Below are 26,282 nucleotides of genomic sequence, written 5' to 3' on the forward strand. Positions count from 1 at the left end.
TTACCGGTTTTACCGGTAGTGACATTTCCATTACCGAATAACCGGTTATTGAAATTTGGCACGGTAATGCAATCGCTAGTATAGACATAGGTATACCGAGGATAACATTTGATCAGCATCTCGATTTAGTTGTCATCAGTAGCGATACGAACTTTCTATTTAGCCTCAAAGAACCTCACTTCAAAAATGGATAGAGGAACTAGTATAAATTCGGTACCCCATTTTTTTTGGACTTAGCTCTTGGCCAATGCTCGGAATTTCTTCATATTACGTCAGCTTATGAAGGGATCTATTGCGGACAAGTGATCTTTTGTTGTTCCAGTGTGATTCACCGCTTCCTGACGATAATGGGATATATTCCGAGAGCCGCTTTACGACTCGACGATACTTTAATGCTTGATATTCCGATAGGCGATGTAAGCGCCAAATATTCCGCGCGATGAACTCTGTTCATTTGTCGTTGTATTCCCAGAGTCGTTTTTTGGCTACAGTCGTTACAAACGCGAAACGGTTTGTGTCGGTATCATTTTTCCTCCTGACGCTGTTTTGTTTGCATTACAAAAGATGAAAGAAGGTCATTTCAAAGGACATCCGCGAGTGTAATGGCAGAAAACAAGTTAGTTGAGTGCTGCAGCGAATATAAGATGGGAAGAAATGATGCAGATTCCACGCATGGTATAGCACCATACGCCCCAACATTTTCAATTAGTTAACGAAGAGGTTTTTCCTACCTCTAGAATATAAGCTTTTTATGATTATAATTGGTTAACAAGGATAAGTACTGGCTCTTAACCAGAAAAGAATGAAATTAGAATCAAAAATTATCATGGTGATACTAACTGATTATTCAAAGACTTTATGGATTGGAGCGATCTCTCACGTGCTTGGAAAGTCTTCTTCACTATCCGAATCGAGATACTTAATTCCGGAGCAGATTCTACAGACACTAACCGTTTAGCTGCCACTTAACATCTGTAAAATCATTCAATACCTCGTAGCTAATGTAAATTGTTTCATAGTTTAGTTCCCGAACAACTTTCTCTTAAAATTGTAACAGATGTATCAATGGAATATTGTTAGGAAACTTTGCCCGCGTCTATTTGAGATTTATTTGTGATAACATTTAAATTTTATTCGATCGTAACGCATAAACATGAACAGATAACATTAAAATACACTTTATAGCGGTGCAGTAAATCCTTTCATTTCCTACAACAAATAAAACGAGAATCCTAAAACCAATCAATCTAATATGAAATAAGAAAATCAACACCTGTTCCCAACTATTATTATTATAATTCTATCGATTGCCATTAGATAAATTTGCTCCGTCACTAGTTTCAAAGTATGCCGTCGATCAGGTACCGATGCGGTTCCAGCTACTTAAGCCATAATTCTAGCCCAGATTGTTTTTTTTTGTCTTCCTCCGTTGAGTCGCTGGGTAACTTCTGTTGTACTAACTACAGTTATTCGATCCCAACAGTGGTTCGTGTTCTATTAGCGTGTCGGAATGGTAATACTACATCCAAATCCTGCGCAGTTTACCCCTCTTTACGGTTTATTCCTGATCTAACGGTGACGGTTTTTTGGCGGTTTATGACGAGCTTCATCGTCGTTGCCACCCAGAGGTTCCTGGCAACGGAGCTTCACAAACGAGATGAGAGAAGTCGACCCAAATTTGACTTGGGCATGGGTCAAGGCGAGAACTGCGGTTCGCCCAGGATGGAAGCTTCCAACGAAGGTACTATGCTCCCAGTGTGGAGCACAGCAACAATAAGTAAAGTAAGCACCTGACACTGGTCTATGGTTGGTTTTGTTCCGGCTTAAACCTAATGTAAAAACCCTGAATTCAGATCGTGAAAGATCTCACAAGATATCCTTCCGTAACAGAAGTTTGTAAGAATATATCGAACAAACTGCGATATTGTTACCCCTAGGCGTTTTGCGTTGGAGTATCGCATCTACAGTTCAATGGCGTAAAAGTCGAGGGAGTGATAATTGAAACGGGTCTGACGTGCGAAACCAAGGAAAGTTGACAAAAGTTGGAGTTGATAAGTACAAAAAGCTCCTCTCAAAGGACGAGTCAATAGGCATACATTTTAAATTATACCTCGAAACAGTCTCTCATAAAAAGGAAAAGACGAGTTTTTTCCCCTTTTGGGTGTGAACCACTGCGTCCATTATTTTGAACTATTGTGGTATACCCCATTTTTTTACTGCATTTCAAGCTTATCTACTGCTAATTAATGATGGAGTAGACTGAATGCTATGGCGAGATAGGTGCTGTTCGCGCCACGTGTAGCAAACGCTTACGTGTTCTGGCATGCCAGGACGAGTCAATTGAAAAACTCCACTTGTCTGCAATGCACATTTCCGATCATCACTCGAACCAATTGTTGTTCATTCCATTCCACCCAGCAACGTGCGAGAGCGAGATGAATGGAGTAGCAACTTAACAACGAACAGCACCCGAGCGAGCCGATCGAAACCGACAGGACAAACACCCTATCAACTTTCCGTCAAATGCAAAAGGAGCGCAGAACAGAACATTCATCTTTCCCAGTTTTTTCCTTACCACCAACGTGAAAGTGACTTACCGAGTGATGCGTAATAAGTGAAATATATAGAAAAATTGAACTATAACATTTTGTGTTTTTTACTTCACCAGTGTGCTTTTTTTTATCCCATTTATTTATTTAAGGCTTATTAGCATTTTAGCAGTAACAGCCGAATTTTAATCGTGTACATGTCACATGGTTATCATATCTATAATTAGCACATTACACAGTTGCCATTTTGCCAGTATTCCTTCTATACCATTACATATGGTATATTCACACAGTAGCCATTTAGGCGTAAGGGTATTCTTTCTGTTCTTCCATTATCCAGTTGGACCACCGGACAGCGGAGACAGTTGATTGATCATTGTTGAGTTATTTATAGAACAGCAGCCCGATGTGTCTGGCAGAGCAGAGCAGTTGTATGGATGAAACGATCTTATTTCGACCGTGGATCGATCTCCATCGCTGATGATTGTTGCGTGGACGTAGCTATTCTGTAACAACATAAAGATGGTCAATGAGGGCCCTGAGTTTTGAACTCACGATCGATCGCTTACTAAGCGAACGCGCAACCAATGTAGCTACGGAGACCCCCTTTCCCACCAGTGTGCTTAGCCAGAACCATTCCAACCGCAGTTATCCCGGTTTATACGTTAACAGGTGCTAATCAGAAATGCTCTGTTTGATAAAATATATAATCCTGATCGACGACGCTGACCAAATTTCCTTGGGCTCCAGAATAGCTTTATCAAGGTGTTGAAGTCTGCGTCTTGTTAGAGCTCCAAAGTTACAGATCAAATGCTCCAGGGTTTCGCTTTCGGCATTACAAAAGCGACAAATATCATCTTCTGCTAAACCTATGTTCTTAAGATGGTATTTGCTCGGACAGTGTCCTATTATAAGACCAGTGAATGTGCTGAAGTCTTTCTTATTAAGGCTCAGCAGTTGTTGAGCAATTTTAATACTCGGCGTGATAATTTTTTTGCCTGGTTAAATTGTACAGTCATCCAATTGGCTGTCACTTCCCGGTCTTCCCATTTCTTTACCTCACTTTCCAACACACAGTCAGAAATTCCACAAAATGGTTCTGGACCAGTGAAGGGTGAGCTTGAGCCGCGTCTTGCGAGTTCATCTGCTTGTTCATTTCCCTCCATACCGCAATGGCCAGGAATCCAGTACAGTTGTACCGAACTTCTCTGGCTTAATTGCCGTAAAAGGAAGATGCATTTCCAGACAATTTTTGAAGAGCATTTAAAGGCGTTTAGAGCTTTAAGTGCCGCTTGATTGTCTGGGAATATGCAGATATTATCATGTCTATATTTTCTTTTGAGACAGAAATTTAAACATTCTATTAATGCAGCTATTTCTGCCTGAAAAACTTTTGCCCAGTTTCATATAGCCACAGAGATTTTTGTTCTGGGACCATACAGTTCGGCACCTGTTCTGATTTTCATTTTTGACCCATCAGTGTAGAACATGATTGAACCATTACGAACATTGGGACCACCCTCATCCCATACTAGAGCTTGCCTCTCGGAATACATTCAAGGTGTGTTATTTGACTTAAGAAATCTCAACCAAGTGTTAATAAATGACGCTAATTGTTGTATACGTTGAGACGGTAAACGTTCCACGGAACGTTAACGCCATCCAAGAAGAAGAATTGCAACGCATCCTAGTCGTTGGAGTTTGTTCAGTTTTTTTGTAGCTACAGTCTCCTTAGTCTTTGGCCATCATACTATCCATCACCATCACTTTTTCCATAGTTGGTCTGAATGCCTTTGGGAGTGATTTGTCACGTTTTCCCCCTTTTGGAATGAAAACTACAATGAACTGTCATTTTGAATCAGGGCTGGGAAAAATCCATCTACACCTGCAGATTTGTAAGGTGAAAACTAATCCAGTAACTATGTTTGCGATATCCTTTGCACTTTCAGGTCCTGCGAGACACTTTCGAGAACATTTTGTGTCGCCATTACAGTCAGGATTTTTATCCGAGTAGACAGATCCCGGAAAGTGAATCTTCATCAGTAAGTCTAGTACTTCAGAACGGTTTTTTGTGAACAAACCGTCGTCCTTTTTAAGAGGACCAAGCCCGTCTGAGTGGTCCTTTACCAGAGTCTTAAAGAGTCTAGCAACGATTGGGGTATTTTCAATGCAATGTTATATACCCAGGATTTTCGTTTTGCTGTACTCAGTTAGAGCTCTCTTATACTGAGACCAGTCCAAGGTAATTTTTGCTCTGTTGAATAGTTTCCACGCTGTTTTGCGAAGCCGTTCGAGTCTTTTATTCCACCAAGGAACATTTCTTGTTGAAGAAACTCTTCTTAGTGGCCAATTATTGTTGTAGGTAGAGACTATCGTTTCGTTTAATTCTTCTGAAGCTGATTGAAGCTGCTGAATCGACCTTATTTTTGCAGTAAAATTTTTGACTCGAGTTCAAGAAATACCGATCCCAGTTGGTTTTTATGGGATCTCGATATTCTTTCTGAACTGTCATGCCACCATCCCATTCAAAGATAATGTGTGTATCATCAGACAAAGACACCTCTTTGGAAACGTGCCAGTTATGAATTTTGTCTGGAATAATAAAGACGAGTTTTACACGACCCGGCTCGTTCAGAATCACTTTTCCTGCTTCCGCTCTCCCTGACTAAGTCATGGTGGACAAATTGAAGCTACCTGTATTTGTGCTCATGTTTAAGTCCCCTATTGTACAACTTCTTCGTGAGTGACATTGACAATTGCCCCACATGAATTTGCAGCCTTTTCGTTGGATATACCTGACCAAAATTTCAATGAAAGACATGGCTCAGAGCCGTCTTGAAGATGGTAACTTTTTTGGTTTTCCGGATGAGAACGGAATACTGCGATGAAACGCAGCATCACAGAAAAAAACAAAGGCAAATAAATGCATAATTGCGCGGAGAAGGTGAAGTTTCTGTTGGGATCTTTGTAACATTGAGAAGAACAAGCGTTGGACACCACGAATATTTACCGTTTGTTGTTTTCAACCTCCTGCTAATCGTAAAAGTAGCAAAACAAAGACGTAATTTGAAGAAAAAAAAACGTGAATAAAGAAGTTGGAGAATCTAGCAGTGGTTGTTAAAGTTGTTGGTAAATATGCTACTATTCCCTGACCAACGTATGGTAACTGAACCTGCTAGAACAGTAAACCACGATGACAAATTAACAGCGGTGTAATATGATATCACGAAATAAGAGAGGATTTTAAACATAAATTTGATGCAAATGCTACGAAAATAGAAGTAAAATTTTATTTCATATGTTGTTGTACTGGTTATCGGTGATGGTCAATGTTATAAAAATGTTATCATTATGCATCTAATTCCTATTCATTCAAAACTAGATAGTCGTGTTGCTAAACAACAAGTTTACTTAAAACAGTCGATAACTATAGGCCACTGGAGACAAAATACGAATTCTACCAGCATTCAATGCCGTCATCAATCTTTTTGTATCGAATACTACATGATCCTGATTGAAATGATTGCTCCTAATAGTAAGAGTAGTTCAATATTTCACTGGCGTTTTCGTTTTCATTATATGACAATTTCAATCAAAATCTGTTAGAATACCGTCGCTTACGTTAAAGAGATCTTCATCGAGAGTTTCCGCAGGTACAGCCGCCGGCTTTATCGTATCCGTTGTGTCGTCGTCGCTCACGCCGCCATTCAGCGTTAGCTTACTCAAGTTAAGCGCAACCAGAGTTGTCGATAAATCTAGCGACGACTGCTTCTCCTAGTAGGTTTGGAGCCGGAGAATATTTGAGAAAATATCGAATTGAGTTTGTTTTCTATAATATATCAATTTGCAGTTTACCTCCAGTTCCAAGCTTTCTGTCGTATTCTGTTCTTGTGTTGTCCCTTCGGGATCTATAACAGACAAATCTCCTTTAGTACGATTGTCTTCACATATACCAGAATCGAGTTCATTAAGGGGTGATATTCGTATTCGTGGCACTTCGCCGAACTCTCCAATGGCTCCATTAATTCTAGTACTAGTCCTGACGAGTGATTTTGCCACGAGCGGATCCAATTTTCCAGACGGCGATGTTTGCAGTTGGTCAAGCTGGAGAAGTGAGCTTCTCCGTCTGCCACCTTTGGTACTTTGATTGAATAAAAATAGCGCATCTGGTGACATGACCGACTTGATCGTCGTTGGCTCCTGAGCTTCACTGTAGATTGTTTTGTACCGTGAAGATGACTGTGATGGCAAGGAGGGCGTTGATGGAACGGGCGTCGATTCAACTGTTAGTGTTTCGTTGGCGTTAATACTGCGGCGATTGTGGGTAACCTTTTCGGGAGTTCCAAGCAACGTGGATGAGAATTCAGGACGAAGAGAAATATCTCCTAAACTGGACAATGAGGAAATGTTCATAGTGCTGTTAGCAGGTTGTGCTAACTTTGATTTTGTTTCTCCTTGAGCTGTGATTTTTTTCAACATCGAAAGTGGATTCATCTTTTCCTTCCGGGCAGGTCTTGGAACGGCGAAGACATTACCTGGGCTTTGTTGGATGACTTTTGGTTTCTTCGCAGAACGAGGTGTCCTAGGCACAGTTGGACAAGTGCTGGTTGCCAATACACGCATTCTGAGATTCATATTATGAATGTGATCATCGTCGAAAAGAGCAATACGATTTCGTTTCACCGTCCCAATTTCGGCATCTTCCTGGAAGTTGATAGTGATTGGAGGAGTGTTGAATATTTTATTCCTGATCCCAAAATCATTAATGAGATCACCGGTTTTATCATGGTTAGTCAGTTCCTGGAATTTCATATCTAGAAAGGGCAAACTTCTTCGAAGACATGCCAGTTCATTACATATGTTGTCCGATTTTACTGCAACTTTTGACAGTTCCTTCAGCTCAAACTTAAGCGACTCGGTACTCCTCACGGAAAAACTAGTTAAATATTTGTCAACTTTCGGTAGCAGAAATACTAGGATCTCAAACAACTTAACCGCATCAATTTTACCATTTTCATCGAACACTTGTCGAAAAATATCCGCGTTGTCTGCATACAGGACCTCTAATTGGTACAGAGTTTGTTTCAAGTCATCCTCATTTATTCCCAATTTAATTTCTCTCGGTTCTAGTTTTCTTCTCGCAGAAACAATCACTTTATCATATTCCTCCGCAATCTTTTTTATTTTCCGCTGTTTGTCCTCACTTTCCTCAAAATGTTTCCTATTGATAGTTCCCCACAGCTGCATTAGCTTTTCGGTGCTCATGAGTGTGGCCGGACCTTGGCTATTCGCAAACAACTCCTCGAGCCGTTCATCGATCGTTTGAATTCTACTCTGAATAATTTCCAAGTCTTTTTGAACGATTTGTCTCATTTTCGTTCCTATATCTTCCCACTCTTGGTGGTGCGCTACTACTTTTTCCACATCACCCTTGGTAATTACCTTCGCTCCTGTTCCGCCACCAGCCTTCCGCAGGTCTTCGCTGAGCACAAATTTGATCAACACCAGCAGAAACTTCATAAATTTGGCCCCGCCTGGAAGCACAACTGTGTGGGCCTTAATCTTCTCCATTTCGAGCTTGCCTCGATCAACCAGACTGTTCACGTACTCAACGGTAGAGCTACGGAAAGCACTCTCCGCATTCTTATCGAAGATTGGCCAGTAGAATCGCTTCCGAAATTCCTTCGCATCGTATATATTAAACAGAAAGTGCAGCACATGGATGAAGGCCTTCGTGTTCGGCTTCAGAAACATACCCTAGATAAAAGTAAAATAATATTATCCAGTTACAGAGTCGACCACAAATAGCAAATACCTTAACGAAAACCGCTCGAAACTGATCCGATGGGGAATAACGTTTGCTGAGGGCATTGAGACAGTAGAAAATTGCTGCATCTAACTGCTCTTCAGAGGAGCTAACGTTTGCCGCATTCGATAGAGTACGCTTGAAAAACACAGTCTTGTTCATCGTTCAGGAATCACGCGAGCAAAGGAAATCATTTAAACAACAAAAACTTGAGAACAACGGAGTGCAACAGTTTCGTTTTGTATATACGGCTGAAAAAATAACGATGTTGTTCACTTTTTCTTGCCAACAATCATTGGTTTGAATTTCAAACTGTCAATACGAAACAAAGGAGAATGTATTTATTTGTGTGTCTCTGGTAAAAACTGCCAGCATAATCAGGGGCATCCATAAATAACGATGCAATCGACTCCTCATCTGCGAGGTGAAATAACAGTTAGGTGAAGTAACTTGTTCAACACCCTGAAATGATACAATTTTGTATCGATTTTGTCATTAGTCGTTTATATCGCTGTTTGCCAAATTCACGCTCGATTTTGTCACGGTTATCGTTTCAACCTTAGCTTCTCCCAAAACGTTATAAATCCAGCATTAACACTCCTAGTTGCGTTTAACAAATGTAATTTTTGTTTCCTCTTAAATGTTTCATTCTCAAATCCTATAAAATGTAATTTCAATTATGTTCATGAACTGAGCGCTACAGAACATTGATTTTTCGTTATTCAAGTCATCTCATTGATGATTGATCATTGATGATTTTTTTTTCTGTAAACTTTCGGCTATCGAGAACTCCGCATTCGTGGAATCAATGACGATTGGTTTTAATTGAGGGAGGATCCCGGTTTGGAAAGCGGAAAAAATCGATTTTTTTATGTCTTATGATTTTTGATTTCGTTAGAAAGTTATAGCCAAAAGTATGAGGTCACCTCAAGGACTCTGTCCAACTTCTATAATACCACCCTGTTTATATTTCGTTGCAACACAAACAGTTCGAATTTCTATTTACCAAATTCTGTTTGTTTTGTTTACATGTTTTTGGTCTCTAATCCATTGCTTAGTTTCTTTGCTGGTATGAATAGTAGCATTGTTTTGCTGAGAGAGGCATCCAAAATATGTATGGAATCCTTGAATGATGCGAAAGCTATCTTGAGCTTTCCGGTTGCACAGAATCCCACCATCAACCATCAGGACCATCTCAATTGAACTTTTTTCCGAACGTGCGAACGACTGGAGGTTCCCAACTGTTCTCGTCGAGAACGGTATTAGGGACAACTTTCGAGCCAGGGTGAGCTCGATCGGTCTGCTAGAATATTTCAAGGCCATCATAGCAGAAAAATACCGTCTCCACGAGATCAGATACTCGGACGGCTCAAAAGGACCATCGGGAGTTGGATTTGGGGTAAGCGATAATAATAATAGTCTGATTTCCAGCAAGAAACTCGCGGACATCTGCCAGGTCTTCTCGGCCGAAGTGGCCGGCATCTTCGAGGCAACTACAACTTCATCTTCCAAGCCGTTGTTGGTCGTCTCCGACTCGGCAAGCGCCATTGATGCCATCGGTGCGACCAGGTCCAAACATCCATGGGTACAGGCCATCAGGAAGAACATATTGCCCGACACTGTGCTCATGTGGGTCCCCGGACACAACGGCATCGCAGGGAATGAAGCGGCCGACCAGTTTGCCGGAATCGGTCACACCAGACCGTTCTTCACTCGGGATGTGCCGCTTGACGATGTGAAGTTGTGGAACTCTTTCCGCACCTTTTGGACCGAAAGGTGGTTTGCAGAGAGGGGGCAGTTCCTCAGAAAAGTCAAGGGCACGATTGTCAGGTTTGACGATGTTAAAGGAATGAGAGAACAACGAATCCTGTCCAGATTGAGGACCGGTCACTGCTCGGTCTCACACGGATTCAATAGAGGACCCTTCCATCTACTCTGCGACCTCTGCCAAATCCACAACTCCGTCGAGCACTTCTTTTGTGGTTGCCCGAAATTCGATGATCTACGAAACCTGCATGGAATCAACGGGAGTGTAAGGGACATCTTGAAGGACGATCCAGCAATGGTAGCAGCGCTTGTCTGCTACCTAAAAGATGCCGAGTGCCCACGTGTTACTTCCGTGTTATTTATGTTATTTTACGTGTTATACAATTTCCGTTTTCTTTTCAATGCATCAATTGCGTTCGTTTCCACACAGTCGGGTTGCTTGGCAACTGATGCAATTGTATAGTTCCTTTGTTCATGACTTGATCGTTTCATCCATATTCCAGTGTGTGCGCTTTGCTGATTAATTTGTTTGCGTCATTATTTTGTACAAAAAAGGGTACTAAAAAGCGTGTTCCATTGACGTTGGAGCAGAAATTACGGGGAATCCTTGCTGGAGATCAACCGAAAGCTCAAATTGTTCACAATTTTAATATTCATAAAACGACTGTCGCGAAGATAATGAACCAAAAAGATGCAATCATTGAAGCATCGACGTAGCGGACTTCGAAAGGAAAGAAAACATTGAAATATGTTGCATCAGGTACATTTTAATAACTCACTGCTTTTCAAATGTGCATTTATGAACTGTGCAATATTTGTAGGCAAGCGCGAAAATTTGGAAAATGATTCAAGCTTTTCCCGTACAACATCACTCGTGTTACTTGAATAACATAGGGCGATAGAACGCTCAGCAGACTAGTGAAATCACTTGATGTGTGACATATTAAATAATACGGGAAGGGGTTAATATTAATGGTTTTTGAAGCAATGTGAACTTAAACAGAGTTTCGACACAAACGCTCATCATACAGGCTAGAACATTTGCGGTTGATTATAACATTCCTAAATCGTTTAGGTTCAGCGACACACAGTGTTTCAAATTCAAAAATAGATTCGCTATTCGGAAAGTGAAAGTGCATTCATCATCGTGGATCGCGTAGTGCCTAGATGGATCGTAAATTGTTCAGAGAGTGATTTCACCAATGTTTCATTGCTGAAGTAATGCAGTTTTCATCAAAGATGGGTATAGCTCCAAATGTTTTACTTTTGAAGGATAACTGTAGTGCCCATCATTGTCGAGATAAGATGTTTTCAAATTATGGGTTTTAGGTTGTTTTTTTTTCCTCCAAATGTGACGGCCATCACACAAGTTATAGATCAAAATATTATATAAAACACTAGCTGACCCGGCAAACTTTGTCCCACCCAAAATTTATTTTTCGTTATCACATCCACGTTTTCTTACTAAGCGCATGTTCATGGGTCCAATCGCAGAACTGTTTATTGATTGATCCTCTAATCGACTCTTTGAAATTGCCTTTTACTATAAAATTTGTAGTACTTCTACCAAAACTCGTCATTATATCAGTTTATGTTCATGAAACCACAAAATCCGTTACATGGAATAAATGCTTGATACAGAAAATATGATAGAATAAAGACAGCCCTAAAACGGACAATTCCTTTCTCGAGTTTTGCTCTTATCAACACATTCTGCGACCCATTTTTATTCATATAGATAGAAGACGTTATAGGAGTGCGTTTTATCACATTAAAACCCATTTCCACTTTCGAACGAAGATCAATTTCATCAGCATAATCAAATGGTATAACAACGCTTGTCAATATGTAATTATGGAACATATGCGAATTTTTTTTTATCTGTATTATAGTGATTTTCTCATTTGGCTGGTTCGCACTTTTACTTCCATTTTTGGAAGAATGTCGGGAGTGAGAATTGAACTCGTGACCTTCAGCGTGAGAGGCATGGATGTTACCACTACGCCAGATCGCCTCCACATATGCGAATTGAATTTTTCGAATTTTCCTTCAGAGTTATCCGAAAGTTTTCAATTGTCATGTTTGGTTGGAATATGTGTATTATTTTTATGGGACCCCCTCTCCATTCCAGATGAGGGAGGGGTGTCATACCACCATAGAAACATTTCTCGTACTCAAAAACCCTAACATCCCAAATTGGGCTCCATTTGTTTGATTAGTTCCCGAGTTATGCAGAAGTTTGTGTTTCGTTTGTATGGCAGCCCCTTGCCTTTAGAGAGCCAATTTTTAGTTAGACGTCCTCTGGGATTTTCCCTGTTTGTGGTACCGCATATCATTTATTATATAATAATATACTACTGAAAAATGTGTAGCTGTTGGTTTTTTTCCTTTTTGCATTAATTTTTGAAATGATAAAAATTACTTTTTTATTTTGCTGGCGGGGTAAGAAGGACCACCCGCGGGGTAAAACGGACTATAACGACGGAAGACGAACCAAGACTATTTTCAAACAGTTTAGTCTAGTAGAAATAACAGGAACAGTGTTGTCTAAGGTACAGCATGTTCCTTAAGGAGTTGTTCATCAACTACACAACAACTTCTGTAAAGGTCATTCATATTCCACGTGCAGAGTTCAGAAAATATTCATGAAAAAATTACCAAATTTTTGGAATCTATAAGGATGGTTGTCTACGCAGGAAGAAACGGAACAATCTACCGAAGGACTGGGACACTGGCAACTAACGGAATATACAGTTTTTGCTGGAAAAATCCTTATTTTGGCTGCCTTGAAAATTAGTTCACTTGCAATCGCATTGGACGAAAGCTTTGTTTTATTTACAGTTTTGATATTCCGTGCGCTTAGATGTTGCAAGATGTTTCGAAATGAGAAAAATATGCTATTAATGCTTCTCGCGTAGCATATTTATCAAAATACTGAGCATTTCTTATAAAACTAGAAGTGATCCGTCTTACCCCGCCGGGCGTTCTCACCCCGTCTTCCCCTATATGAAAATGAGATAAAAATTCATATGAGGTTGCAAGCAAGGCGCGTAGAAGTATATCCTAAGGTGGGCCAACTTGCTAAAACCACTCTTCAGCCATCTTGGAAATCTACTGTGTTTTGTTTGTAAACAAAACACAATACGCTAGTGCCGAAGCTCGCTCCTGATCAGTCTGTCTCTTTCACGCTTCAAGGAAATAATTCCCCTTCTGCTTTCTTCCGTACTGTTTTCATATACCGCTCCCCTCACCAACTTAGTGACGAAACGGCCTCACCTAGTACCATAGACCCGTCTTGGTTGCAAGGTGAAGCCAATTTATGCTGTCAGTTTCGAAAAACAACGCCGAGCTAAAGCAAACGTCACAAAAGAGCTAAGGGAAATACATCAAAACAAATACTTCCCAATGCAGAAACTCGTTTCCTATCTTCTCCAAATTTCAATGGTTTATTTGCTGCTGATTGTTTGCTTTTGCGTAGAGAAGAGTCCTTAGAATGGATCACCGGCAGCCAGAGGATGTGGGAATAGGAAGCGCCTTCTCTCGCCAGCGCAAACCAAGAGTTGATCCATTGTGTTGTCCAATATGTGGAGTAACTCTTCGTTCAAACGAAATTGATCGACACTTTGCACTGGAAGTCGAAAGGCTTGATCGGATTCTTAAACCTAGAAAGAATCCTTCCAATGTTGGGTTCAGAGTGCCTACCGAAGGAGCCGTCACTATTCCCGGACCAAGTGGAAGCAGTTTTGGTCTAGCGACCGGCAGTGGATCCAGTATTGACAAGTTAACGAATGGACAACATAACACTGACGAATCAACTACTTCAATAAATCCCGATGAATGCTGGGGGACCTATCAAAAGATAAAGAACAATAGACAAGCAAGATTGAAGGTTAGAATTTATTGTTATATACGTTCACAGAAGCACTCATTGTTTTGAACATTTCTCTCTTGTTGTAGTTGAAATCAAGAAAAAGAAAGACCGAAGATAATATTTGCCCTGTGTGCAATAAAGCTGTTTCCGAAGAAATACTAGTGCATGTTGAAGCTTGTCTTCGTAAACCCGAAATGAGCAAATGTGGTAATAACGCTCTAAACCCTAGGGCGGAAAACTCAGATGATGACGCGACTATTGATGTGGAAGGTGAAACTAGTGATTCACTATCAGGCACCGGTTCAAGCATGGCATTCCCGAACCCATCTGCAGTCGGTGTGACGAGAACAAGGGGTACGGAAGATACAGATGATGAGCTTAACGTGGAAGTTGATGATAAAATAATTTATGGACCGTCCCAGTATTCTGAGCTGAACGTGGTGTACCCAAGCGCTGAGAGCCAAATTAAGGATTCTTACCTTCGAAATTACTTACTGATGGTCCCTGAGCAACCAGTAACCAGTCGTCCTGAGGTGGAGAATCCAGGCGAAGGACCCAGTTGGGTGTCAACCCCACAAGTACCACAGAATATCGCAGGAATCTGCACGGAAGCACGAAATATAGAAAATGCAAAACAAATAATAGAATCACTCAAGGCAAAAATTGGCGAATACGAAGGATACATTCAAAACAGATCCAAATGTTTGATTTGCATGGACGACTACAAAAATCCCGTGGTTTCGATTTGTTGTTGGCATGTGTACTGTGAAGAATGCTGGCTCTCTACTCTCGGAGCGAAGAAAATATGCCCTCAGTGCAGCATGATAACATCACCGGGGGACTTAAGGCGGATTTATTTATAAAATATCGTCTGCTATGGTAGAAGAGGTGTGCCAATGTGATTTTCGAAAACAGGTTGATTCCGGGATTTCTTGATCCTGAATAAAACAACATTATTGCGAAAAACAATTTTACGAATAATTTTGCACATTTTCGCTGCGTAAGGTAATCTTGGAACGAATGTTCAAATTACAGCATAACTAATGAAGACAATAAATGAACAGAAGGAAAACTAATTGTAAGCGACCATAAAATAGGCACACGATGCAAACCTTATTTCCCAATAGGTAAAATTTAATTGTATTCTATAATGACGAGAACAAATTCACAGTATATTATAACCCAAAATCACCACAAACTACAGTCTGAAAAACGTTTAAAGTAGAATTTTAATTAAATAAACATTTGTATGTTCTTACATAGTAATTGTTTTTTTATTCGGTCTTATGCAACGACAACAACTATGTATTCAATTTTTTTATCCTTTTTGTTTATTTTAGGCTCATTAGCATTTTTTAGCTGTAACAGAGCCGAATTTTAATCGTGTACATGTCACATGTTTATCATATCTATAATTAGCACATTACACAGTTGTCTTTCCCTTCTATACTATTGCATATGGTACACACTTACACAGTAGCCATTTAGGCATAAGAGTTTTCTATCTGTTCTTCCATTATCCAGTTAGACCGGACAGCGGAGACAGTTGATTGATCATTGTTGAGTTATTTATAGAACAGCAGCCCGATGTGTCTTGCAGAGCAGAGCAGTTGTATGGATGAATCGATCTTATTTCGACCGTGGATCGATCCCCATCGCGGAGAATACCTACTTTAGCCTCTTCTCGTTCAAGATTCTTTGTGTCAACATGCATTCCATTCGAGCTTTGCAGTATTAGAATCTTAACATATGGCCCTATTATAAAAATCGAGTCGAGATTTGCCGAGAGCCGAGTGAAAACTATCGGTGCAATTGTCATAAGGCGTGGTACACAAAATACGTAACGCTAAAAATGCTATTTGGACGGAAGATTAATGCTTACATGGTACTTTCAGACCATTTGGCGTTTAGCAGAGAGGATCTGGTATAAATTGATGTTGATTTATATAAAAGTAACTACTGCTTGGTTCAATGCAGAAATTCCTGTCGTTACATTTCACTACTTGCAAACTACGTGATGAGTAAACCGCTCGTCTGAATATCGTACTAATTCCGCTTCGTCGATTTTCGGAGTTTGCGGACACAATATGTTCTGCTTTGACGGGATCACTAGACTGTTCCACACATCAACTTACGATTCCCCTGCATACTCAAAATGTTGCTAGTTCCGGGTCCATTGTTTTGAGTTTTTCGTCCAAATGACATCCGTTCATGAGGAAGTATGAAACCGTTGTATGGTTATCGTTGTTAATTAACGATTTGCACGCATTAAGAGCGGCAATCGTACTGTTTAACTTTTCCCCCTCACCATTATAATGGGGAACTAGTATCGGAATCGTTTTGATTATTTCTAAAGCTTGCGCCATTTTTGATATCTTCTCTAGTTTCTTAGTAAATAGAACTGCTGTGGCAGCTGCTTTGAATGATAAAATTTCGTGTTTGCGTTTCTGCTCCACTAGCTGCTTAATGGCTTGATGGAGTTCTTTCCCTTTTTCTAAAATCAAATGGCCCTCGACTGTGTCTTCTATTTTTGATAGCTTATTGATTAACTTGTTTGCTTTGTCTATCTGTTTGTTCAATATTCTTTTCGAAGATCTATGTTGATCCTTTGCTTTTAAATCGTTGTAAGTTTTCCTTAGCTCGTCGAGTAGTAGTTTCATTTGATCTATTTTTGTTTGTATCTTATGGTACGTTTACATTAGGGGTCCCTATAGTTATAAATGCACTAATTGATGCAAACGTGTGGGATTCTTTTTCGAGTTGTTATTATGAATAGCGTAGGTTGAGGCATACGTAAATAAATTTACCGATAATAGAAATATATATATATAATTTCACGCTAGTGTGGACGGTTGATACGGTATCTACAAATTTCGTCATATTTCTTTACGTGACATTTAACGTTAAAAAAAAATTTACTTTCCTTAATTAATCGTCTAAGTTTTATGAAGACTTACGCCGTATCGTTCAGTTTCCTTGCTGGGTCCACTGCTCCTTCATTTCCGGGATGTTCTACTGCGGGGCTCCGGGGCGCTGAAACTCATTCCGTCAAACGTAGGCACACATATTAAAAACTGAGCTTCCAATTCACAGTCACAATGGTGCGGGTTCAAGTTCAGCTTCCAATTCACAGTCACGATGGTGCGGGTTCAAGTTTAGCTTCGCGGTTCGCACATATTAAAACTGAGTTTCCAATTCATAAACGCAATGGTGCGATTTCAGGTTTAGATTCACGATTCACACATATTAAAACTGAGTTTCCAATTCATAAGCACAGTGGTTTATCAAGTTTATCGCCATTCGGCAATTGGTAGCACTCATTATTTTCGGCTACGCTGCACTGCTTAGTGCTGCTCGTAAACGTTTTTCATCGAGACGCACTTTAATCACTTACACCGTGTTCATTGCTGCTACTGAACGGGCCGCGCTCAGGGCAATTCTTTTCTCACGTTTTTTATACGCTTTGTACAGGGTGATCGCCAATTGGATCACCACTAATGTCAGGATTAGCCACAGTTTTAGACTGTGGGCCTCGTGGTCCAGGCTGTGTTGCTCCTGGTTTTGTATGACGGTGACCTGCGGGTCGCCGTTCTGATTCGTATTTTTCGAATCGAGTACCATCACTGCCACGTCGCAAATTTTTGCACTTTTTGCTTAATACTTTATACGCAGGTTTTTATCGTGGTACTAAGTCTTTTCCCGAAGACTTAGACTCCGTACGCGGTCGCCATATCCTGTTTGGTGAATCGAATTGGGCAGAGAGGGTTTCGGACAACACCAGACTCAACGCGTTTAAGGTTTTTACTAGACTCCTTTTATTTCCGTCGTTTTGTTTGCAAGAAAGTTCTTAGCCTAGTGTATATAATGAATAGTTCAATACTTCCAAAAGGGAGATAGCTATAGTTACGCTATGCTATGTGCCATTCGTTAATAGTGAACAGATGTGGGTCAGGTCGCAATGCGATGCGGAGAGCTGAGCATTGCACTTTGTGTGAATGGTAAACAGATGTGGGTTAGTGAGTCATGTCGCTTAGCGCTAGGGGCGCTTGGGACTTCTCACGTTACAAATAATGAGTATGGATTCGGGGAAGGAGAGTGTGTCACATTGGGTGGTTTATGACATGGAAATGGAAGAATGAATGGATTGGAGTTTTATTGGCAACATACGGTCTAGTGTGGGAATGAGGATATCGGCACAGCACACTGCTATCTCCCGAGAAAGGGGAGCCATCCGACGTTCAACTCGGTTGAAAGCACTGCGTTTTGGAGCATCTGCGACAACAAATATTGCATCGAGATTCACGAGAGTGTCGAGAAGGGGTGGAGAGGCGATTTCTTTCTGTTTTTTTCAGGACTTTTGTGGGCTAAATCGATTTTTTTCCGGACGAAGCCAACATCAAATCCAAATAACCTTATCAACCAGTTTCTAGCAGTTTCTAGCGAGTGTATCTAGCAGACATATATGGATCTCCCGGGGGCTTCCTGATCTCGGCAACAACATTAGCTTTTGTATCTTCCATTTTTCAGGAAAGTAATCATCATCCAGACATTTCTGTAGCACTGTTCTGAATGACCAGGGACGCCTGCATTGCCACTTTCAAGGCCACATTGGGGATTCCGTCGGGGTCGGGCGCTTGCTTCATCTGCAATCTTATCGCCACTACTACCAGTTCCTCGTTGGAGACTCGTGAACGCTCAGCAGAATTCTCTTCGTACGGTGTGGGTGGTCAAGTCGTTGGATCATGCCTACGGAATAATCCCTCGACAATGACTTTCAGATTCTCGGGACAAGATTCGACGGGTGTCACTGCACCTCTCTGTCAGCACTGTTTCTTGCTCGCTGGACCCTTCTTCTAACTCGGAGACAACTAGCGCGAAGACTGCGGTGTGTTTCATTCCACCAGTAAACGGGGCGTCGTTTACTTCTTAGTTCTATTTTTCTCGGCATGATAGTTTGGCAAGCTCTCACCAATAGATCTGTGAACTTTACTGTCTTCCAGTCTGCAGCTCCGCTATCTAGACGAAGTGCTTCTACGAAAAGATCCTTTTCGAACGCATTCGTCTTCCACTTCCGCTCACAGCTTGCTGTCCTCCGTACTATCGCGCGCATTATTTTTTGCATAAATTCATTTTTATTTCTTATACGTTTTTGAGTAATACATATAATACATATATATAATTGTTATAATTAAACTACCTACTTAACCTAAGACCTTAAACTACTATATACCTCTGTTGTTCTCGTCGAGGGTGGCAAATTTAGTATGATTTTAAGAATCTTGTTTTGAACGCGTTGGAGTTTTTGTATCCAGGCACAGCCTTCCAAACAGGAACGACATTTTCAATGACAGGATAGAGTATATGTTTATAGACAGTTTCGAGTTCCTGCAAATTAAGGGGTACAAGGACCGAAGTAATATGTTACATTTCTTGACGGTTTTATCAACGTTAGATCTGAAAATTAGATGACTGTCCAATGTGAGTCCTAAATAGGTGACTTCTTTATACCATTCAATAGGGGAGTCGTCGAACCGAATTCTCACGTTGTTGTGTTTAATATTCTGTTAGAGCATCCAGGCCGCCCTGTAATTTGCGAGTCAAAGCGTTGATTACGCGACCCTTAAGCATTGTCGTGGTGTCATCAGCGAATTGAGACAGTGTTCCATCACCGGGAAGCGGTGGAATATTTGCAGTGTATATGTTATTTAAAATGCGCCCAAGAATGCTTCCTTGGGGTACACCATCATTTATGTTGAATTGCTCTGAACACACATTATACAGGGACACCCGGAATGCTCTATCAGAGAGATAGTTTTTGATTATTTTAATCAGATACATCGGAAAATTGTATTGATGTAGCTTGAACACCAGACCATCGTGCCATACATTGAGCCCTATTATAGAAATCGAGGCGATAAGAATTTTGCTCGTTAGACCTATTTTACTATTATAGAAATCGAGCAATTCGATAGCACCGAGCGAGTGATAGCTATCGATGCAAGTGTCAGAACTTTTCGAATTGTTTGGTTCACTTGTTACATATCTTCAGAGAATTATTTTGTTTTGGTTTGCGTCCCTGATATTTACCTTTAGGAAACATTTCAGAAACGCTTGAATATATGCAATTTTCAACACATGTTCGTTTGATTTGATCAGTATTTGTTTTACGGTGCTGCCAGAATAGTCTATACAAGGTAATTGTTCAATCCAACATTATTCATATTAATTATGTTATAATTTACAATGCAGAATTTACTTCCAGCACATATTTCAGTGGCTGAAAACGAGTGGACAGACAAATCACCACCTGTTTGAACGACTCGTTGAACCAATGGAAGCGAATGTAAACATTGCTCGAGGTATTTGTGGAGGAAGTTCAAATAAAATCCCGGTTAAGGAAACGTGGGAGGAATTCAGTGAGGAGCTTAATGCGCTGATACCATCAATGCGTCTTGGTTCAGAATTCCAGAAAGTAAGTGTTTCTTCTACGATACATACAACTTCATAAGTAAATTTTATCATATTATTTGAATTACTATCAAACGAATTTCCTACCTAAAAATGTCTTATTCCTGCTAGCGTATGTTAGTACGTTTTACTTTTGTCAGCAATTTTCTTTTTTATTGCTATACTATACCGAACTTTCTATACCATATGCTAAAGCTGAAATGTCTTGCAAAACAATAATGATTTTTTTAAATTACAGATTTGGATTGACATGAGGTGAAAAGAAAATAAACACTAGCACACAACGAGCGAGAATTCAGGGCCAAAGGTGGTGGCCCAATACAATAATGCTATTGACGCCGCTACAACAAGAAATCGACACTAAAAGAGAATTACATAAAAAAAAATGTTTTCCTTAAAAAAGTGGAATTTATGTGTGACCTTACGGAATTCCATAGATTGCAGTTGTGAAAATAAATGAGAAGATTCATTTTCTAATAATTATATTTTTGTAAAGCAAATTGTTCCATGATATCGTTTTTATTACACATCCATGCATGCATTACGCCTATTAAGCTTCATTCGTTGAAGGAATATCAGTTTTCTCCAAAACATAACCATATTAACACTTTTGGAAATACATTTTCATAGCAGATACCTCAAAAAAAGATTTGGCATCCTTTCTATAGTGCTTCGTGAAACATTTCAAGCTTGTTTCAAAATATTTCATCACAACCGCTGACATTCGAGCTTGCTAACGAATCGAGCAGTTTTCCTCGATTTCTATAATTCCAGATTTTACTCGGTGTGATAGTGATAGTGATTGTATCGAATCCTCGATTCGATTTCTATAATAGGGCCCATTGTCGAAGCCCTTTTCAGTGTCCAAAAGCGTCATTTCTGTCGTCCTGGATATCGACCTATTCCGCTGAATGATGTTAACAACTCTAGAGAGTTGATGTATGGTGGATCTTCCTTTACGGAACCCACACAGGAAAGCAAAAGCGACGAAACTGAATTAAACCTGATACGCGGAGCTCACGACACCTTTTGGGCAGTTTCAACGAAGTGGCAAATGAAACTGATAGTCATCATCGCGTTCAGTGAAAAAATCCCATTACTATCGAAATTGACTGTTATTGTAAAATTTTCGCTACCAAAACAAATGAGCCGCGGCTCAAATGCCTGAGCACGATGTTGAAAGTGTTGTCAAAACCGGGGGCCTTCAAGTTCTTAGATCCTATGATAAGTCCTATCAGCTCATCAGCAGTGACTCGTGACCCCTCCGGAATAAAGCTTTCCGATCATTCGACCTCAGAGACTCCCTCAATGATGGCATGTTCGTGAGCACTGATGTTGTGCCCATGATTGTGAGACGACACAAACTGTTGCCCCAGAGCGTTCGTTTTTTCAATGGGTATTAATAGTATGTTACCCTCATGATTACCATCTGACGAGAAGAGCGGAGGGAAAGGCTTTTGTTTATTTTTTAAAACTTTAGTCAAGAATCAGAAAGGTTTCGAATGAGGCAGAACGAAGTTTATTACGAAATTCTCTATTTCGAAGCTCTTGAATCCTTTCCTGGATTATGCTAGAAAGATTGGTAGAACTAATCTTTTTGTTCCGATCGCCAGTACGCTGGGCCTGACGTCGATACACATTTCTTAAACGAATAAGATGTTTGGTGGTGCTATCTATTTGGAGAGATATACTTACCTGATAATGTAGGACCGGAACCGAGCTGTGGCAATCGCTCGTTGAAAGGATTTCACCGCCAGGTCGATATTCTTTGGAGAATCTAAAGGCTGATCGGGGGTGATGTTGATATCAACAACGCGCTGGAACTCGCACCAGTTTGCACGGTGATAGTTTTGTCGGGAATGATTGGCCACCGTTTCAGCAGTGGCACTCAACTTAAGCACCACCGGGTAGCGGTCGGATGACATTTCCTCGAAGATGAGTGGATCCTCGGAGATGACCATTTTGGTCAGGAAAATGTCCAGAATGGAGTGAACTGTTGATCAGAAGATTCTTGTTGCACCAAGATGTTGTAATAGCTAGTGTCCAAGTCCTCCGCAAGGATGATACCGTTCCGGTTTTGCCTTCGGTTACCCCAAATCTCATGCCGTGCATTCAGATCTCCTGCGATGATGTACTTCGCCCGCTGCCGAGCCAGCTTAGCCAAGTCGTTACGTAGAAGTGCGGCTGAACCGTCCTTGATGTTGACTTGCTTAGGATAGTATGCCGCAATGATGATAATTGGTCCGAGCGATGTGCGAACCTCGATACCGATGGCTTCGATGGTTTTGAGGTGCGTCTCATTATGGTGATGACTTCTACCACAGGAGTGAATGTCTCCTGTGTGGTAAATATCGAACTGTCCGTGTTTATACCAGCGGCTACATCAGCGTATGACATACGAGGGGTGGAAGAGTGCCCTTGATTCGGTTGAGTGGCAGCAGCTGCGAGGCGGGGCTATGCTGAACGGCGATTGCGGGCTGCTTCATCTATTTGGTTAGTAGCAGGAGATGTATAGGTGTTACGCTGACTGTTGACTGTTGAGGTTGTTGAGGTTACGCTGACGGTTTTAAATTCGGGACCTGATGGCGTTGCTGGAAAGCAGGATACTCTGCATCCGAGATAAACGGTGGGGGACGAACGTTACGCTTGCGTCGACCAGGCTGGTTAGATGTTGTCGCCTTCTGTCGGATGGTGATGAATTCAGTTCTCTTAGAGCACGATCGGTTGGATGCTTGGTGTTCACCGTCACAATTAGCACACTTCGGTTTTGGTCATCAACTAGACCACAGGACGCAGTGGAATGATCCCCAGCACATTTACCACAGTAAGCCTGCATGTAGCAATTTTTGGTACCGTGTCCGAAACTTTGCGTATGCACATGTGTAATTATCATCACTTCTTGAAATCGTCATGCCGACAAAAGCGTGAGGGCGCGGATTGCGAGTTGTTCAGTTTAGGAATGCGCATAGCGTTTTGTATTTCTGGTGCAGTTTGCGAAATTTTTCGGGACTTTGGTTGATCGGTTGGGGCATGTGGTTGAGCGTATCAATATGAAACGTTCACAAGGGGATACTTCGGGTTAAAAATTTCTCTTTGGGCTAAAAAAAACAGTGGTCAGAAAATGTGAAAGCCATGACCAAACCAAAAGGAAAAAAATCCTACCAATCACTGACGAAGTTCGGAAAGGCCTATATATCTCGCTTTTGCGAATAACCCGCACAGCGATAATCGGATAATCGAGATTCTACTGTAATTCGGTGTACCTCCTGATAGTCTATTTCCTCTACGATACAGGCCTTTAGTTTACTAAATGCTCAGCCTTGCTCGAATACGATAAAGAAATCGACAGATATTTGGGGTAGTAATCGATTAAAATTTGAAGGACTCCTGAAAAAACTACCACCAATAAATTGATGCTAGAACACTTTGTCATAATCGGGAAGATGTATTCCCTCAGGTAAACCAAAGCATTGCTAATTTTAACACCCCAGGAATTTTTCGTACTTGACACAATTGTTTCTATACTAAGAAGACGTGTTTTTGAAATAGAACGTAAAAGTGAACCTTTAGAACACAAAACAAAAATTAATGTGCTTTACCCACCAGGATTTGGCAACAACTAATCATTCCTTTCATCAAAATTCTTTAATAAACAAAAATATTGCGAGTTATTATTCTTTAGTACCAGCTTTCATAATAAATCTTGTTTAAAAATACGAATGATAATAATATAAGATATGGCACAGGTAAACATTGATATTAACGGTAAATACATAATCACATGATATCTTTACTTGAATACTTTATCCTCATTGGGTATCAGAAAAAATATCGTGAGCCATCCCAGCTTCACGCTGAGGAACTTTTCATTGCATTGTTATCTAGTACTCCCCCATGCGATAGCTGGCGCTATTATTCCAACTGTTCTGCCTCATGCGCTCGATTGGCTGTCTCCCTTGTATACGCTTTCGTTTGGCTACCGGGCTAGAGCTGACACGCACCGTAGCTGCATTCCCAATCGTATCGTAAGGCTTCGCATAGACCGATGTTGTACGACGCCTTTTTCCTCCTTTCTGTACAATCAACGAGAAATCGTCGGATTCGGAGGATGATTTTTGTTCGGCGGATCGGTGCGATCGACTACCGGGCAGATGATTCTTCAAGAAACCCGCAAACGATGCAGCTTTCTGTACAAGTGTAGTCGAAAGTTTTGTATCACTCTCGGAACCATTTGAATTGCTGGGGTTAATTCTGGTGCGTGTTTCTTCGATCTCATCTGTCCGTGAAGCCAGCCGTATGACGTTCGATACAATGGTCCAGAGTTTTCCGGTATTCGGTGGTGCCGGGGAGTCCAGTTTCAGTTGCTTACATGATTTGGATTGTTTCAGAGGAGGTAAGAATACGTCATCTGATGTGTCACTGGTATCATCTGTCATGAGGGAATCGAAACGAGAATTCCCAACTGCAGAGCAGCTGTAACTGCGCGGTGGAATCGAAGAAGGTGTTGACCAAACATCGCTGGTATCGTCCGGATCTGAGTCGTCTTTCTTGCGATGGCCTGTCGTCTCGGGTGATGTGAAAGAAATCACTTTTTTCAGCATTCCACCCGTCGTCTTTGGAGTGTCATGATAGGAGCTCGGAATTGGTTTTAGTTTCTTGCTTTCGCTGCGATTGGTTGCGATTTCTTCGACTATTTTATGATTATCACGATTTTCCTGGTCCACATTGCTGCTGTCGTTTAGTGAATCAGAATTTTGATGCGTGTCATAGAAGACGGAACTCATCTGACTTGTTTCATCAAGCGTTGTACAACTAGAGTCTTCACTCTTTGCTTTGGTCAACGATGCCATCTTGGTTTGATTGTGGGATCCGCACGAAGATTCGCTGGATGACCTCTTCAAAACTGGAGTAGTTCGTAGATCCAACGGTGCTCGTGAAGGAGAATTGGTTGTGCTATTGAAGCCACTGCTAGCAGTTGAGTTGAAGCTCATTTTTCGTTGTGTACCAGGTGCTACCATCTTCGAATAATAACCATGTTCTACGATTGCCCTTTGGATACTTTTTGACATCACTTGTCGCAATGGAGTAGCGGCAACTTTGGTTCGGCTGCGTATGATTGCACGAACTTTATTTATTTCGTACGAAGTTGATGAAGCGGGTGTTATATCGTCCGATCTGGAGTCTGATTCACTGCCACTATTGCTGTGAATACTCGAGATTTGTCCCATTGCACATGTGTATGACTCGTTGACTCCTTTCGAACGCACCGGGCATCCATGAATCATTGGTGTCGACGTGGTACGGGCAAGCTTCTTCCCTGGACTAGAAGGAACATGAACTGCACTTTCAGAAGCATTGACAGCTGACAGATTATTCGTTGTAGACAGCAAGCTATCGAAGCTTTGACGACTTTTCCTCTTCCAACGCAGGTTTATCATCGACAGCGGGGTCAGCAGTGGCTGATTTCCTTCACCATGTTCCTCTAAATTGTTACGGTTCTCATTTGGCACCTGCGGCGTGGTCAGAAGGGCCATGTTTTTTAGCTTAATAGCTGTAGTTGGAGCGCATCCACTACTGGCGCCGGAACGATCCGTGGAACAGTTGTCATCGATGTTTTCTTTGTTCTCCATTTCGTGAAACTCGCTCGACATTTCCGTGGCGGTTTCCAAAATTGTTGGAATATTATGGTTATGTTCCAGGTGGCATGCATTGTCTTTGGAGTTATCACTTATATGACAGCGAGCAATCGATTTGAAATCAGCAGCCGTGTGGAACACCTGCAAGGAAATAAGTTAACCGGGTTGTGAAATCCATTGCTCGG

At 41.1% G+C, this 26,282-nt stretch overlaps 3 protein-coding genes across 3 annotated transcripts in view; 1 reads left to right on the top strand and 2 right to left on the bottom strand.

Moving 5' to 3' along the window:
- The window catches only part of LOC129774783 (mitosis initiation protein fs(1)Ya), a 55,406-nt gene that overhangs the window by 28,672 nt on the left and 452 nt on the right, over window positions 1-26,282 (bottom strand). The window contains exon 3 of the mRNA XM_055778744.1: window positions 16,951-26,238. Within this exon, the coding sequence (XP_055634719.1) occupies window positions 24,343-26,238 (1,896 nt within the window). The 3' untranslated portion in view covers window positions 16,951-24,342. The remainder of the gene's footprint in view (window positions 1-16,950; window positions 26,239-26,282) is intronic.
- On the bottom strand, window positions 5,804-8,672 carry LOC129774782 (augmin complex subunit dgt6). Its single transcript, XM_055778743.1, has 3 exons — window positions 8,365-8,672; window positions 6,405-8,306; window positions 5,804-6,323 (listed from the first exon to the last, which is right to left on the bottom strand). The coding sequence occupies exons 1-3, from the start codon at window positions 8,515-8,517 to the stop codon at window positions 6,138-6,140; spliced, it is 2,241 nt and encodes a 746-aa protein (XP_055634718.1). The 5' UTR covers window positions 8,518-8,672; the 3' UTR covers window positions 5,804-6,137.
- LOC129774785 (E3 ubiquitin-protein ligase RNF220) lies at window positions 13,453-15,259 on the top strand. Its single transcript, XM_055778747.1, has 2 exons — window positions 13,453-14,011; window positions 14,080-15,259. The coding sequence occupies exons 1-2, from the start codon at window positions 13,616-13,618 to the stop codon at window positions 14,854-14,856; spliced, it is 1,173 nt and encodes a 390-aa protein (XP_055634722.1). The 5' UTR covers window positions 13,453-13,615; the 3' UTR covers window positions 14,857-15,259.

This window comes from Toxorhynchites rutilus, chromosome 3, assembly GCF_029784135.1.
Source record: "Toxorhynchites rutilus septentrionalis strain SRP chromosome 3, ASM2978413v1, whole genome shotgun sequence".
Classification (NCBI taxonomy): Eukaryota; Metazoa; Arthropoda; class Insecta; order Diptera; family Culicidae; genus Toxorhynchites; species Toxorhynchites rutilus.